Here is a 16,606-nt window from a genome sequence, read left to right as displayed (position 1 = left end):
CCGGAGACCTGCGATAACAATTCACATAATGAGAAGAGACAGAATATGCTGATTCTGAGGAAGCCATCGCAGCTCTGGACACGTGCTAAAGTAATAACAGTTTAGCCTTTACATCAAACTCAGTTAAATATTTTGGGGGCAAAAGAAACAGTAATAGGCAGCTTCCTGGGACTGTTCTTTGTGATTCCGAATCTCGGTGTTATTTTCCCTAACTGCTCTTCCCATTTTTCAAATGAACACACAGAGTGTCACGTTAGCTCCTGTATGTCCCTGTACACCAATGGTATTTTTTTTTTTAAACGGAGAACTCCACAAGCTCATAGTGACAAAGATGGCTTATTTCTACTTTACTTCTACTGGGAATTAAAAAAGGAAAAAAGTAATGCAAGCCCCTCTGGTCAGTGAGGGTGGAAACTCTGTCCCCAGGTTTGCTTTCTGGTCGGCAAACCTTGGGTGAGCCCCAGAGACAAGGGTCAGCAGGTTACGAAGGCACCACTCTTGGAAATGCATGTACCAGGAGCTCATCATGACTCAGAAAAGCAGGGCTTTCTGAAAACCAGTTCATGTCCGATTACACGTCACTGACAACGTCCTCAAAACCCAAACCATTTAACTTGGCGATAATTAACGTTTATTCTCCAATTAGGAAGTAGTTTGAGGGACACGGTACAAAAAAATAATAAGCATGCAGCCCTTTATTTAGTTTTGCAAAGTCTCTGCTTATAGTTCTGTATATTACATGACTGTGTTATACAAATACATTTATTTACAAAAAAACACTCTAGCTGTGCAAACTTGTTGCTTTTTAAAAATGTACGGGGAGCCCCCATTTCTGCCCATCCCGAGATAAAGTTTTAAAGCATGCATAAAAATTAACTTTGGTGTGGGAAAACTACTCTGTGCTGTCACATACAGTATTTCTGATGTCTATTTATATATGTACAAAAGTTGATCAGTTGACAGAACCGTACAGAAGTGTACATGTTAAAATTCACAATGTAATAGTGTGGGTTACCAGGTCTCCGAAAGCAAAGGAAGGGGTTCGATACTGCAAAGAAACCAGCTAGAGAATCCCAATATGTTGAATTAAAAAAAAAAAAAAAAAAAAGGAAAAGAAAAGAAAGAAAAGCAAAGAAAGCTAGCTCGCTTGGGCTGCAAATTATCATACGTAATTTTCATGGCAGTGCAACAGGTTCGATAAACTGCCTTCGACACTCGCCTCGGGGCTAGCTTGTGTCGAAGTTCACGGCATACTGTCTAGCACACTACTTTCACATGTACAATGCTATAGTATCAAAATGTTTTTGGCAAAAAGGATCTTGAAAGGAACCATGAAGTTCTGACAAAAATAGAAATCTGTAATAAAGCTAAATAACACTAAAATAAAAGGAAATATTATAGTATCTGTTTTACAATTTGTATAGTCACACTTGTGTATTTCTCTGTTCATGTCTAGTCTCCGTAATGAAAAATATTTTTGTACAAAACATACTAAAATTCTGGAATCATACATGTTTTACATGCTGAATACATTTCCCCCTCCCCCCCATCTCACACGCACACTTCTCTCCTGCCAGCCACTCTCTGTAACACATGCTTACTTCATGTAACAGATATCGAGTATAGACAGTAAACACTATGTAATTACAACAGCAACAAAGTAAAAAAAAAAAAAAAAAACAAAAAACGAACAAGCTTTACCGAGATCTAGTCGTCCAGTATTTAGCACATACTTAGCATGAAGCCCCATAGAGTATAGCAATATGGTACATTCTCTTGTGAAAACAGTTGTTGAAGACTGTTGAAAAAAAAAAAAATTCTTTTTTTTTTTTTTTTTTAAAAATGCAACTCCGACTTGTGCCTAATAGGATTTGGCCTTTAAGAGGTTTCTTTTGCTGTGGATGGGGTGGCTTTGCTGGAACTTCCATTCTGTGCCTTGTAGCTGGTGAGGCCGGGAGTGTGGATGGTTCGGACGCCCTTGGCACCTTGACTCAGTAAAGTGGGGGAGGCGGGGGAGGGCGGGGAGGAGGAGGACTGGGGAGCGGCTGCTCGGCCGTTCTGAGTCTGCAGTGAGAATGAGAGATGGTGGCCTTTACCTGCGTGAGTGGGGCTCTGAAACTTTAAGGAGCCATTAGAGACAGAGGGGATGAGGGAGGCAGAGGGAGCAGATCGTCCTGTCTGGGGGCTGAGAGGGTTAGAAGTAACCGGTGGCTTAACGGTAGGTGGGATAGGCAAGTTAGAGCTGTCGCCACTAGAAGAGGGCACAGAACTGCTTTTCCCAGAGCTGGGAGAAAGGGCTGGAATCCTAGAAGCAGGTAAGGAGGGGCAAGGAGGCTTACAGTCCCCACCAGCTTTCTTAACACTTCCATTAGCCTGTGAATAAAGATGGCGGGAGACAGTTTGTCAGAAAGCTGGTAACACGATCGATGCACAGGGTCTGGCAACACAGCCCTTCCGAGCACCATTAAATACCAGACACCAAACCACACCAAACCAGTTCAAGGCCTGAGCTATAAGTCCTGTCGTGCTGTACTGAACCTGGCAGAAACCCCCAGAGGACGGAGCGTAGGACGTGCGGAAGAGGAGAAAAGGGAAGAACAGGTGTCGGTGAGAACAGGCACATCCAGCATCCCACGCCCGTCCCGGTGCCAGGCTGGCCATGCGTCTGCGGGGGAGGTTACTGGGGTGGGGGCGGGGCGGGGCCATCGTGACGGACAGTTAATGTGCCTCCAGTGCAATGCGGTCAGCATCTATGTTAGTACTGGTGACTTTCAGGGCAGCTCAAGGACAGCTCTGTCTCGCTTTCCCAACATGGTCTGATGAACCACTACCTTCACCAGAGAAAAGCCAAGGGCCCTGGCACCTTGTGTTAACGGTTAAACTTTGGAGTCACAAAGTAAAAGGTGTTTTACTGCAAGCATGCAAAAGCGTGGTGGAGAGTTTAACAAAGGTGTTTTAAAAAATTTTTTAAAGACTTTCTTCATGCCCCAGATCCAGGATGTCTATGTAAACCATATCTTACAAAGAAAACACAGTATTTGGTATAAACTAAGTCAGCGACTTGCTTCTTAACCGCAATAGCGTCCATCCAAAATTGGGTTTTTTTAAGGTAAAACTACCTGACGATACTGGCGGGGATCCTGCAGTTTGGACGGCTTGCCAGGCTTGTCCAGGCTTCCGGGTCTGCCCTTGGAGCTCATGGGGACTGGCATCCTGCTCGTCTGCGGGGTCCCAGCGGAGCCCTGGGGAGGAGGAGCGGCGGGAGGGGAAGAGAAGGAGAAGCGCGTGAGTGGGTTACTGCGAGGCTCTCCCGCCGGGTGCAGAGAAGGTCAACGTGAGAAGCCACAGCCCTACATGCAGGACAGATCGAGGAGACGGACATCAGGAGACACCACTGGGGTTAATTTGAAGAATCAAACAGAAGAAACTGCTCCACTACTGATCAAACGGATTTTAATGTGAGTATCAGAGCAATCATTTCAACAGCAAATGACCGACCCAGCGTCCTTGCGTTTACCCAACACCAATCAGCAACAGAGGTAAAAAAAGAGAATCGATTAGCTGTTAGACACCGAGTCGTTGTTGTTCTGAAGGTGAGGGAGAAAGTGTGAGTGAAAGGGATCGTGGCCAACAGACAAAAAAAAAAAACCCCCAAAACAAAAAAACCCACAATGAGCCACCTGAAAGGAAGCAAGTCAATCACAAGACACCTGTTGCTAATGGTGATTATGGCAGATGTAAGAAAGCAGCTGGGTCTTTCCACTCTCCATCAGACCAAGATACCTTACGTGAAGCTGAAGGGACGGACGCGGGGGGCTCTGGGACAGTGGGAGCTTCCTCCAGAACTAGCAGGGAGCGGGGAGAAGCCTCTGGGGCTCTGTGGGGCGAGCTTGCCACAGAATCTCTGTTGGAAGAGCACGAAGTATCAACTAGGGCTTTCGGACTCATTTCACTGATGGTGGTTTCAAGCTGTTTGATGGTCTGCTCCAGGCTGTCCAGCGTCCTGTAGGTATTTTTTCTAATTTCATCAGTCCTGGAAATCAGAGCTGCGCTCTCTGGACCGGGCGGCTCTTGTCTCCTAGGCGTGCTTCTGGGCGTGTCTTCAGGTTGGGACCGAGTAATTTCAAATCGCTTGGCTTCCTTGTGCTGCTTCAAGGTGCCGTCCTCCTCCTCCTCCTCGTAGACCACCACTTGCAAGGTCTTCTTCCCCGTTTTGGTTCCCGTGCGAATCGCCTGAGTGAGAGCCGCCAGTTGCTTTTTAGGGAATTTGAACTTGAACTTCTTCTTGGGGCTTTCAAACTGGTCATCTGTCCCGTCGCCCTTGCTATCTGAACTTGGAGACTCAGCTTGGCTCAACTTGCCCCGCTCCCTTTTATTCATTTCCTGTCCTGATGTGTCGGCCTCGGCCAACGGGCTGTGTGGCTGTCGCTCCCGGTCGGCCTGCCGTGCCGGTCTGGGGCTGCCGGAGGCCACCTCCTTGGGGAACTTTCCAGACGTATTGTTCTGGACCGCTGGGTCTCCGTTTTCCTCCTCTTCTTCCTCCTCTATCTTCTCCTCCGTCATCATTCTCTCTAACTCCTCATCGCACTCCTCGAATATGGTCGAAAGTCTCTTATACGCGGACCGGATGTCCATGGGTTCGTCGAAAATGATGATAACTGGTTTCTTGTCCAGGCACACGACCGGCTCTTCGTTTTCACTTCCTCCTCGTTGGGAGGCGGTCTCTTTTTTGGCATCAATATTAACCGTCTGTACATCTTCCCCCTTTCGGCTCACTATGTCTCGGACCTCCCCACTGGAGAGAACCTGGACCGCGGTTTTGGTAATCATGAAGGCAATGTTGTCGGGGGTCACGTTTTCCTCAGTGGGAGAACTTGGGGTTGACTCCCCGTCCTCGCCGGGGTTCACGTTCGCATGCCGCGCGCCCCTGGGTCTCAGGACGACCTGGCTAAACTCTGTCATGGGAACCTCTTGATCATGACTTTTGACATCACACGGGCTCAATTCAGTTGACCTAGTGGGAGAGGGAAGGTCACACCTATCGGTATTTTCTGGTCCTTCTAGACCCATCTCCTTTGTCTTTCTGTAACTCATCTTCTGATGCTCTGTGTCAGAGACGGGGTACTGAGGTCCCGAGCCCTTAGGTCCTCTGTTTATTACAACTTCCGATGGACGAGTGTCAGGGTGGCTGGAGTTGACTTTAGATGCATTTTTCTGGGAATAGTTTCTACTATCTCCAAATAAACTCTTGTTGGGCATGGAGTTTTCCTTCTTTAGGATGTCTGTTTTGTACTCTGAGGTTCTGGATGCATCAAAAATACCATCCCCCACTGCCATTTCCCACTTAGGGTGACCAAGAGCTCCTAAAGGCCTTGTGGTAACCTGAGAGGGACAGCGGAGGAGGGAAACCACACACATTAATCAGAAACGGATCCACAAAAGAAGGTAATTAATCTGCACGGTATCATTCAGAACACGGATGTGCTACACTCACCTTCTGGGATTCCATTTGGGGGCCATTTTCATATTCAACATCAGATTTCCGTATGTCTTCATGGAAAAATTCCAAATTCTGGTAGAATAGTGTAGGACATGTTACTCCACAAAACCACATCCCCCCCAAAGTGGACTACCACTAAATTGTTCCTTTCATTACACTTCCAAACCATGCGGGCCAAGCACATTGGTTACACACCAGTCCGAAACCTACACAACTCTGTTTACCTTGGGTTGCTCTGTTCTCCAACCTCCAAAAACGCCCTGTGTTTGCACAAGACGAAAATCTCAATTAGCCAAGTATTTAAAGTATTTCGAATTTTGTGAGGGAGCAGCTAAGAGGATAAAGGGACCGATTCTGTGTCAACACGTTCTCTTTCCAGCATCTGATGGTGGGCCTAGCAGAATCTAAAAGGGGAAGAGGGGTGTGGTGCTGTGGAAAGCACAGATCTCAGCAGGCAGAAGATTCTGATCCTGATTCTGATCCTAATCCAGACCGGCCACCTCGCTGTGTTACCTTCACTTTTCTGGGCCTTAGTTTTCTTGCTTATAAACTGAGGAACTAGACCAGATTTTTTTCACGTCCCTTTCAGCTAGATCTTTTACTACACTCTCTGCTTTTCTCACGGGAATTGTCCTATAAGGACTCTGCATTTGTTGGGTGTGGTACTTGGAGATGAAAAAAACCCATTATTTTTCCCCCTGGTCAAAGGACAGATGGAAAAGGTACTTGCATTTTTTTTTTTTTTTTTAACTTGGACTCGCCAAGTAACGTGTCACAACAACCTTCAAACTAACAAGACCCAAGGTGATCAAATCCAAATTCAGAACGGTAATGTCGCCAAAACGTCTAAACATTTCCAAAGCAGACATGTGAGACTACCATGATGGCCGTGACATCGTAATTCAGCTTCTAGTCTCTAAATCCTCCAACATGGAGCGAAGGTCCACTTCTGAGGCTCTCACCAAGATTCAGGGCGTGAGAAGCCAGCGGGTGAGGACCAGGTGGGGACAGTGCTTGACCAGGAAGCGTGGCCTTTTCCAGCCCGTGTGTATCTGTTCCCTCAGGCCCTGCTGTGACACTAACACTAGCTGTGCCTCCTCGTTTCCCAGGCACCACTGCCCTCTCTTCTTGCTGCTGAAGCCTGAGAGGAAGAGGTGGTTATGGATGGGTCACAGTCCCAAGGAGATTGTTTGGTTAAAAGCAATGACAACATAACAAAGCACAATCACGAGGTCCTGCCCGTCAACCCCGCACAATCCCAACGCCTTGTTACAAATGGAAAGAGCGTCCATACACATTCAAGGAGTAACATACAAACAACGAAGTCAGTATTAATCACATGGAAACATCATATAGGATACAAGGTGTCTTAGCTACCCCGCACCTCCTGTTTAACTTGCCCCCTCCTGGTAAGGCCCCCAAGTGTGTGCAACGATTCGGCTGGTGTGGTTGAACAATGCCATGTCGAACGTGGGATTTTAAACTTGGATTATTAAACAACTAACACATCCAATAAAAGGTCTCAGGGAGACTAAATGAGGTCTTGACCCCAAACCTGGAGTTAGCATGCCATGCTAAGACTCGAGTGAGGATTTACCCAGGGGCTGGACAAGGAATGCGCATGTATGACATCGGGCTGCTGACAAATCGGACTGGCCTCTGTTCCGATCTGTCCGAGCTCACGCCATCCCCATGGTTAAGTGTTTCAAATCGCACCCAGGGACATACATATTTTAGAACAGATGGAGTAGCAGCCATCATCTAATGAAAGCCATGGAGATAAACGTGCCAAGGGCAGGTTTCATGTGACCTGTCATTCTGGTCACTGGGCTAGAGAAAAGAATGAGCGTATTAAAGCAGGTGCGCTGACCTCACCCAGGGTAGCTTGGTCACAAAGGTCATGTCATCTCACAACATCTTAGATATGATCTCAATGGTCAAGACTCTGTGTAAAAAGGTTAATAATTAAGCCTCTTTGTATCTGCTTCTAGGCCCTGAGATCTGGATTGTTCCGACAACTATGTAGCAAGCTCACAACACACGTGGGCAATGAGCCAAAACCATCAGAGACACAGTTACAGGAAAATTGCATACAGGTGAAGTACTAGGTTAGTGTTTCATGACAACAGAAAATTTTAAGGAAATATTTGATTTATAGAAGGGTAGATGAATAGGCTGCGGAGAGGTTAATAAGGATACAAATTTGGGGACAAGTCCAATGGTCGTCATTATTGCGAAACAGGTCAATCTACTGAGTATAGTGATCTGAAATAAGCAGTAGAGTCCCTACAGGGCTCTTGTGACAGACCTGCTTAACCTGAGGGACTCGCCTGAGAATCACGAGACTGGAAGGATATGGCTTTCTAACTGCAGGGCAAAGAACTGCGTGCAACTTTTTCGCCAATTAGTAAAATTCTGCGAGACAATGACTGTCTCTAGAGGGATCTTCCAGAACTTCCCGGTTCCCAGGCAGTGTTTTAGCCAGCAACAGTCCCCTTAGTCCAGGCATGCCTTGTGACTCAGGGTCTGTGAGGGTCCTTCATGAGCTGGTTTTAATAAGGCCACACAGGGCAATCCTACAGACTGAAAAAGCAAACGATTTCCGATACAGCATCATGGGTTCCATCCAGATTAACAGATTTTATCGTTAAGTCTCATAACCTCTGCTGGCGCACAGATTCCCCCTCACCCCACCTATAACAGTGTTACGTGGCCGATGGAAGTTTGCAGGCAGCCTTGGGATAGCTGTGACACAGGGGAAGGAGATCAGCCTCCTCCAGCGTGGCTGGAGTGATGCGCCCCAGGGCTATATCTCTTGAAGGATCACGTCTGAACAGCCCTCTGACTTGGGATCCTCTCTCCCCCACACTGAGCGAGCTGTATAAGAATATACAGGGACTGAGGTATCCAGCTGGTGTCCCTATTAGGCTACACGGTGGCCGATTTGGTTGACTTTTGGCCGATTTGGTTGACTTTATCTATGGGATGCTAGAACCTTCGATTTCTGAAATAAACGTTCCTGGTGAAAAAATGCTAGGACTTGAGTTGGTCATGATAAACTTTCAATCCTGACATGTAGACAGAGGCTTCCTTCAGATAAGATGGCTCTATATCCAAAAATCAAAATAGCTCCAGATATGACTTAAAAAGCTGACTTTAAGAAAATCAGGCTGACGTCCTTTCCCTCGTACTTATGCAAAGACAGTGAATTCTGGTTCAGAGCCAGGACATCTGTCTGGATGCTACAGTGTGCATCAGCACTAAACCCAGACTGGACTTGTGGTCCTGCCAGGGATAGTCTGAGAATGTATTGTACTTAATAAAAATTCTATCTGGCATTCTCGAACATGTGTGCAAATACATTTGTGTGCATTTCCATGAGGGTACCCCTGGGGACGGCAGCGGACGTACAGCTCTGCCGTGAGTCTTCTTCCTAGAGTCTGAGGAAGTAGAGTCCTACTCTAACATAGGTGTGTTGGACCTAGAAGACGTGTTAAAAATTAGAAAAAGTGCTACACACTCAATCAATGTTTCTATTTTTTCTCTGGAGTTTGAGAAAAATCTTGCCAGGCGTGTGCATAGTCTACAGTTTGGGAAGAGAATGCCTGAAATTCTGCACAGACTACTGGGTGCTGTGCACAGGAACGCAGAGGTCACAGGTTAATCTCTGATTAAACCTCAGGCTGTGTCTGCATTAGTTTTTTAAAAAAAAAAAAAAAAAGGCGAGAGAAAAAAGGAGAGGGCACAGAAGGACAAACGCACGAGCAGTGTTAGTGTCAGAGCAAGGAAAGAAGGACCATCGGACTGTGTGGCCAATGTCTCTGCCACGTTACCTTCTTCTCCTTGGCTGGGACCGTGGCCCCCGGCCTAGTGTCTTTAACGTGACTGTCAGCCCGGGACTGCTCAGCATGACTGTTTGAATTTACATCCATAAAGGAACACTTCTGGAAAGCCTGAGGGATTAAAATACTGAGGTTAACATGGATCCGAGGGCAGCGAGGAGGGCAGAGGGAAGAGGCAGGGGGTCCAGAGGCACAGAGACCTCAGGCCAGGCCTGTGTGCGGTCACACGGAGCCAAGGAGGCAGCACCTGTGACACGGGCTCTGCATCTGGGCCTCGGGCACCAAAGGTGAGCACAGAGCCAGGGGCCAAAGACTTCCTTAGTGTTTGTGCCCGGCAGGATTTACGGACAGGAGTCTTGCAAGGAATGGCCTTCCTTCCAGAACCTCATTTGCACTTAGTAGGGCTTCTTGCTTTGACCTTTAAAAAATCATGACTATGTAAATGAATGGGGCCAAAAAACTATCTTTCTTTTTTCTTGGTCCTTTTCTTCTCCTTTTTTTTTTTTTTAAACCAGCTTTCTTGAGGTCCGAGAAAAGGCGCACAGGATATTGCAAACCTTTCCATCTTACAACAGAAGTCATCCTGACTGATTCATTGTCCATGGTAGTACTAGGGACTCGCATGCTCTGGGGCGTTCTGAGGGGCATTTGGAGGAAAATGAGGACATCTTTAGCACCCCGGGATTCTGAGTGGTCTCGGGGCTGCCTGAGCCTCTAGGTCTGTCCCTGAACACTATCAAATTTGGCTCGAGGAGCCCACGTTGGCTCGTGTGCACACGGGGCGAGGGAGTTCTCAGACGGACAGAAAGCCGAGGCTGCGGCACTGGGGCACAGAGGGAGGGACGATACGATCGTGACAGCAAGAAAGATGAAGAACCCCAGCGCCCAGTTTCTTGAAATCGGTGGTTCTCAACTCAATGCCGTGTCACCTCATTAAATAACAATTCTGTTACCTGGGCATCACCCAAAACACAATTCATTCAGAGGCCTTTTCTTCCCTTAAAAAAGAAACAAACTCCCCCAAATAATCAAATGCACAGCCGGGATTAAAGGTCAGTTATTTAAATGAAAAAAAAAATCCCAATCATCGCCTCTTATTTTCTTAATGTCAAATAGGGTCCTTTGGAACCAACTCTGTGGGCAGAACAAATAACCCGTGCCCGCACCAAGTTAACCATTTCAGTTCGGTCCTGAAATACGAATGGAGCCGGTGCCTGGGCCCTTCCTGGCCTGCTCTCCCCCATTCCACTCGCTCCCCATTCCTGCAGTGCCGGCTCCCCCCTGCAGGTCCTCAGATACCCCAGTCCTCGCCGGCCCTGGAGAAGCCCACTAAGGCCATCACCATCTCCACTGGGCTGTCAGCCCCTGGACTTGGAAGCCTGTGGCTTCCTCTGGTGCCTGGTACCCCAGAGCGGGCAGGCGTCCCCCAGTTCCGTTCGGAAGCTTGCTCCTGCTCCTGCTCCTGCTCCTGGTCCTGCCTGGGGGCACCTAAGTCCAGAGCCGGCGGCTGACCCGCTGAGGCAGCGGGTTGGGTCCATGCCCACCCCCACCGGCCAGCACCACCCTGCTGGAGAGCTGTCTGGCTTTGGCTAAGTTAGGCTTAGAGCACTTTATTTACCAGTATTACCTAACCACCACCAAGACAGCAAGGAGCCAATTACTCCAGCCTTTGAAAATGTTCAGCCAGAGAAAGCACCGTGAGATAGGCAGACATCAGTGGAGAGAAAAGTTCTCAGGCCACGAGCTCTAAGCGGCTGAACACATGACCTCTGTTTGGGGCCTAGTGTGGGGTTATTCATGAGCCTGAACGTCTCGCCTCTAGGATCAGCAGTGACCGTTCACCTCGCACAGGTTTAACATCATCGACTGCTTTGTTGTCCACCTGAGCCAGACCGGGCCAGGACCAATTCAGACCGTGCTGTGGGCCAGATGCTACAGTGAAGGGTCCCAGAACCTGCCTCCATGTCTTTGGACAAGACCCAATCCCCCAGCAACAGGCAGCTGGACACAGCCAGCGTCCACGGCCCCGGGGGTCCTCCCTGGATCGCGGAGGGACAGACGCCTCCACGCTCGCAACTCTTGCATGCGTCACTAACCTTAGCAATCTAGGGTTCCTATAAACGACACTCTCTAGCCATTCTGAAAACCTTTCTGCAAGCTGACTGGTGAGAGGGGTGTCCCAGGCCAGTCTGGGAGTTTTAGTGAGGCCCCGAAGGACGCACCCATTTCCACAAATCAAGCCAGGTGTCCTGGAGATGCAAACAGCCCAATTTTGACAGTTACCACCCAGGAAGGCAAAACAGAACAGCCATGGCAGAAATGACACAGCTGGCGAGTTCTCTCTACTCCGTGGGAAGAACGCGGATCTGTGGGGCCTGCACAAAGCCAGGAGTACGCTGGTGCACAGGCGGCCCGTTCTGGAGCCCTACGTGGTTGTGGTCTGACCATCTGACCATCCAAAGGGGGGAAACATCCTAGAATAAGTATGGGTCAAAATAATGAAATATTCTATGAACAACAGGCTTTGGTGTGGGAATTATGCACACGTCACTGGTTAGAAAAGTTCCTAGAATGTATACCCAAGGTAGATTCTCAGCCATGATTTGAATGTTGGGATAAGCTTTGAGTATAGTTTCTGCAGCCCACCTTTCATCCTATGAATGGACTGTGTCAATTAGTTAAAAAATATAAATCCAAAACTAATAGGTAAGGTATCATTTCTCAAACAGGCCAAAGAAAATGGGAAATAGAATCTTTTACCTTGTCAGAATATTAAAAAGGGGACACTGACAACGAATGAGCGCCTGGTATGGAGTGCAGAAGGCCTAAGGGCAGCCATTCTAAGTAATAAAACCCAAGGAGGGGGACCCCACCAGAAGTAGGCCTTCGTCCTGATGAAGACAAGACAAGGGCTGGTATTTTGGATCCCCGTCTAATTGCTTTTGAAATGATGCCAACTATCAAGACTAAAAGTAAAGTAAATCCTCTCAGCCAGAGTGAGGAAACCTGGCAATTGATTTTCTGTATGAACTTCCCGAGCTGTTTTGTGAGATGATCATTCCTTACACATGTCATGAGGTTCCCTGAGGGCCTAGTTGAGCGCCATCTTAGAAAGGCGGAAGCCAAGGCCAGAACACACAACTTTCGGGGCCTAGGCCCAAAGGCTTCTTGCCAGCCCTCGCCAGCTAACGAATGTGTGTGAGACACAGCCGGAGAGTCCCAGACAGGAAGGCAAGGAGCCACGGCCACCTCACCCACGTACCTGCAGTTCTGCCATTATCTTGTCTCCTTCCTCTTCTTCCTCCTCATCCTTGGAGCAGGAGGTCGTGACTGGTGGTGGGGATGGGGTCCAGGCAGAAGCAGGCTCCTCTGTTGGACATTTTGTGGCTCTCGCTTGGGGGCTTGGTCCGGCATCTTCACTGCTTGCCTGTGGAATATTCAAATCAGAAACTGGCTTAAGCCCTGTAGGTTCCGGCAAAAAGAGGGCCGGATCACGAGAACACGCGCTCCCCTACTGCCTGGTGTGCTAGTTCCCTGCCTCTTCAAACGCAGTTCAAGACTGTAACAGCCCCCTTCCATTCAGTTTGGGTTTTGGTTTGCACAAGCTGCCATTTTGTGAATGGCCTTAAGATCTTTAATAAAATTGGAACGACTCAACATGGGTGTCTTTAAGAAGGGCCCGTCCATACGACATCTCCTCGGAAACTGTCTTTCACATTTAGCACCAAAGACAAAACTTGCCAAGTGAAGTGGAAACGAAAACTCACTGAACATCTTTCTGTATGGACTCGCACAACTGTGTCAGCCAATCTCACTTAGCGTTGTAAGATGGTTTTTCTTCAGCCTCCTCTTCACCCCCCGCCCCCGCCCCCATTTTCAATCTTATGCAGCCTTGCTGGGGAAGTAGCTTGTAATCCGCATGTTACATTCTCACAGCCAAAAGTCAAGTAAGGATAAAGCTAGTGGTACTGAGTCTGGCCCCAAAACACTGGATGACATTTTCCCATCTGTGGGGCCTTCCTGTGATTTTAGCTTAGTCAGTTCTCTCCTCTGCCTCACTACAGGTTGCGTTCTAAAGGGGAAATAGAGAGAACCTTGTCTAAAGGTATCATCTGAACCCAGAGACCAGTTTCCCAGCACTTAACCCATCAGACCTTAGCGGTGGTGTTCTCCTTCCTGCTGGTGTAGACCACATCGCCGGACCTCGTGGTGGTGAGCCCTGATCCTGGCAGGTAGCTCCGCCGAGGGGGCGGGGGTGGAGGAGGCGGGGACTTACCCCCCAGCTTGTCCAAGTCTTGTTCTGAATTCGGAGAGTCTTCTGGAAAACAGTGTGTCATTGAAAAATAATCTCTTTGCAGGATAACGTCCAGAACAGGGTCTTTCTAGAAACTTGATGCAGTCAGACCTAAATATTTCTCTAGTTTCTCCCCAGTGTGGCGTTTAAAGGTATGGACCCTGAAGCTGGACTCGAAATCTCAGAAAGATCCTGCTCAAGTTAAGTAACTTCTCTCTGCCTCTGTTTTCTCATCTGTTTAATGGGTATTATTATAATCTCCACTGGGGGCCTGTGAGGATGGAACAATATACAGGAAGCCTTTGGGACAGTGCCTACTGGCTTATTGTAAATGCAATATGTAAATGCAAGTATGAGCTATCCTTATTCAACAAAAAAATCTGGGTTTTACTTGGAGAGATGAAATACTGGAGCCTAACGACAAATCCAGGGTGCCTGGGTGGCTCAGTCGGTCAAGCGGCTGACTCTTGCTTTCGGCTCATGTCGTGATCTCAGGGTGGTGGGATCGAGCCTCGTGCTGGGCTCTGCACTGAGTGTAGAGTCTGCTTCTCCTTTTCCCTCTGCTCCTCTCCCTGCTCCCTCTTCGATCTCCAAAATAAATAAATAACATCTTAAAAAAAAAAAAAAACCAACAATCCAGAGCCCCCCACCTAGCCTCTAAAGCCTCCACCGTGTGAGCAGGACGGGTTGGAGCAGGGGATGCTAGAAGAATGTGACCGCTGAAGGGCCAGAAGGAGAGTGGGAGGCAGCCGGAAGAGAAAACAAAGTCAGGGAGAGAGTGGAGTTTGGGCCACAGCTGTGTGGTGGGAAAGGGCTCTTCGCTAACAGAAGGAGGCAGTAAACACAACCGCAGAAGCAGAAGTTAGGATGGACACCACAGGTTAGAGAATGCAGACACCAGCTTGGCTTTCCCCAGAGAGCTGCCCCCAGAAGGCACTTAACGAAATGTAAACCATCAGCCCCATTCCTGCCCTGGTCACGAGCCTCACCTCCGCCCTTGACCGGCACTCAGGCCCAGAGCTCACCAGAGTGGAAGAAGCGCACACGGACGGTCGGGGCTTCCAAGTGCGCTTTGCCCAGCTCTCTCTAGGGACAAGGTGACCTCCTTGGAATGTGTCTGTCTCTTCTGAGCAACCCAGGCAGAGCTGTTTGAGGAGTTTCTACTTGAAATTAGAGTAAGGATGTAGGTAAATCATCAGGGTGATATGCCCGAGATTCCGGGTAGTGACCGGTTCTAGTCTGGTGCTGGGTTATGAGGCCCGAGCAGCACTGGGCCCCCTGGCTGGTGCCTAAGCCAGCAGCCCAGCCAGGGGATGCCCTCATCAGCTCCGTGATTACCCCAGGGACCAGCAAAGGCTGTCAGGCTCCCGAGGTGGTCCCAGGTCTCCTCTCCCGTGTAATGACGGGAGATGGTTTTTTTGTTGTTATTATTTCTTTTTTTTAAAAGATTTTCTTTATTTATTTGAGAAAGAGAAAAATATCAACAGAGAGAGACAAAGCATGAGCTGGGGGGAGAGGGAGAAGCAGGCTTCCCCCTGAGCAGAGACCCCGATGAGGGGCTCGATCCCAGAACCCTGGGATCATGACCTGAGCTGACGGCAGACGCTTAACCAACTGAGCAACCCAGGCGCCCCAAAGCCTGCCTCTTTGACCAGCTTCAGTGAGGCTCCTCTGAGTCCACTCTTCCACTAGGCTTTGCCCTTGGTCGACTCAGCCCAGTTTTAGCAAAGAATTCTACTAAGTCAATTTAGCAAGACATCGGATCTGGTTCTTCATTACCCGCACTGGACAGCCAAGCCCTCAGCCTGCCTTTAGCACGAATCTCCCTGCCCTTGATATGCTGCGTTCAGAGTCGAGTTCAATTTCTCTCCTGCACTGCAGTGGTCTTGAGTAGAGTCTCTCTTGCTCTCTTTAACAGACAGCTCTGTGAATAATTTTTCTATGGCACGGAATGAGGCGACAATCCCTAAAACCTTCCAACGACCTTTAGGAGCTAGAGGTCCATGCCCGTTATTGAAGTAGTCAGTGCACACAGAGGAAATACAAAAAGCTTTTCTTTAAACCCTCAGTGTAGAATTTTACCTCATTAGTAAAAACACAAATAAATAAAAATAACATCCATGCCAAATAAGTAAAAATGACAGGAACCCACGTTTGCAGGAAATGGCTTGGACCCTTACGCATTTCTGGTAGCCTGTCCATTCGTGGACTCCGACAGGAAGTCAGGCCACATGTTAAAACAAAACAAAAAACAAGGGCATCTGCCTGGCTTTGTCGATGGAGTGTGCGACTCTTGATCTCAGGGTTGTGAGTTCAAGCCCCACGCTGGGTGTAGAGTTTATTTAAACATAAAATAAAAAGAATGACAAGAACATTTTAACTGAGTGAAAAATACTTCGGAGACTAATTTTTTAAAAACACTTCACGCAAATTTTTTTTACTCTGCAGGAACACAAAGCCCAAATGCAGTAAGTTAACAAAACATAGTGTTATTATTTTTGTTATATAATCATGGAGAAGGAACAGTTCTAATTTGTAACTATTTTTTAAAATAATTTACTTGTGATTCTAAAACATCCAGGGACTATCTGACAGAATTCAAAATGGGGAGAGCCAAATTAGGCCAGATAGAAACAGAAGCGGGGAGGGGGGTGTAGATCCTTCTGCCATGAGACATTCCTCACAGAACTCTGGGATAAAAGCCATCTTGAGGAGATCAGAGCCGTCCCTCCCAGGCCCCTTCCTTCCCGGGCAAGTGTTGCCTCCCTCGTCAGGATCCCTAAACAGGCCTCCTCCCACAGCTGGCAGGTGGGGAAAGCAGGTGAAAAACTTAGCACAGGCTCATGGGCAGAGTTTCCATGAGTGGGATTTTAGAGCAACGTTGGGGAAGGAAAACCCGAGACAGGGTTTCAGTGGTTATAAACCGTATCTACTTCCATGTTCCCCGACATGCGAGTCAAGATGGCGATT

At 48.1% G+C, this 16,606-nt stretch overlaps 1 protein-coding gene across 17 annotated transcripts in view; it reads right to left on the bottom strand.

Moving 5' to 3' along the window:
• Positions 1-677: 677 nt before the first annotated feature.
• KIAA1217 (KIAA1217 ortholog) overlaps positions 678-16,606 on the bottom strand; it is a 291,604-nt gene continuing 275,675 nt past the window's right edge. For 8 of the 17 annotated variants that reach the window (XM_032349632.1, XM_032349624.1, XM_032349626.1 and 5 more), the window contains 8 exons: positions 13,497-13,660; positions 12,605-12,769; positions 9,334-9,453; positions 5,725-5,760; positions 5,495-5,572; positions 3,784-5,382; positions 3,120-3,242; positions 678-2,373 (listed from right to left, as the gene is read on the bottom strand). In XM_032349632.1, the coding sequence (XP_032205523.1) occupies positions 1,879-2,373; positions 3,120-3,242; positions 3,784-5,382; positions 5,495-5,572; positions 5,725-5,760; positions 9,334-9,453; positions 12,605-12,769; positions 13,497-13,660 (2,780 nt within the window). In that variant the 3' untranslated portion in view covers positions 678-1,878. The remainder of the gene's footprint in view (positions 2,374-3,119; positions 3,243-3,783; positions 5,383-5,494; positions 5,573-5,724; positions 5,761-9,333; positions 9,454-12,604; positions 12,770-13,496; positions 13,661-16,606) is intronic. The other 9 variants (XM_032349623.1, XM_032349627.1, XM_032349629.1 and 6 more) reach the window with 7 other exon arrangements.

This window comes from Mustela erminea, chromosome 6 (assembly GCF_009829155.1).
Source record: "Mustela erminea isolate mMusErm1 chromosome 6, mMusErm1.Pri, whole genome shotgun sequence".
Lineage (NCBI taxonomy): Eukaryota > Metazoa > Chordata > Mammalia > Carnivora > Mustelidae > Mustela > Mustela erminea.
This window is presented reverse-complemented; position numbering and strand designations above follow the sequence as displayed.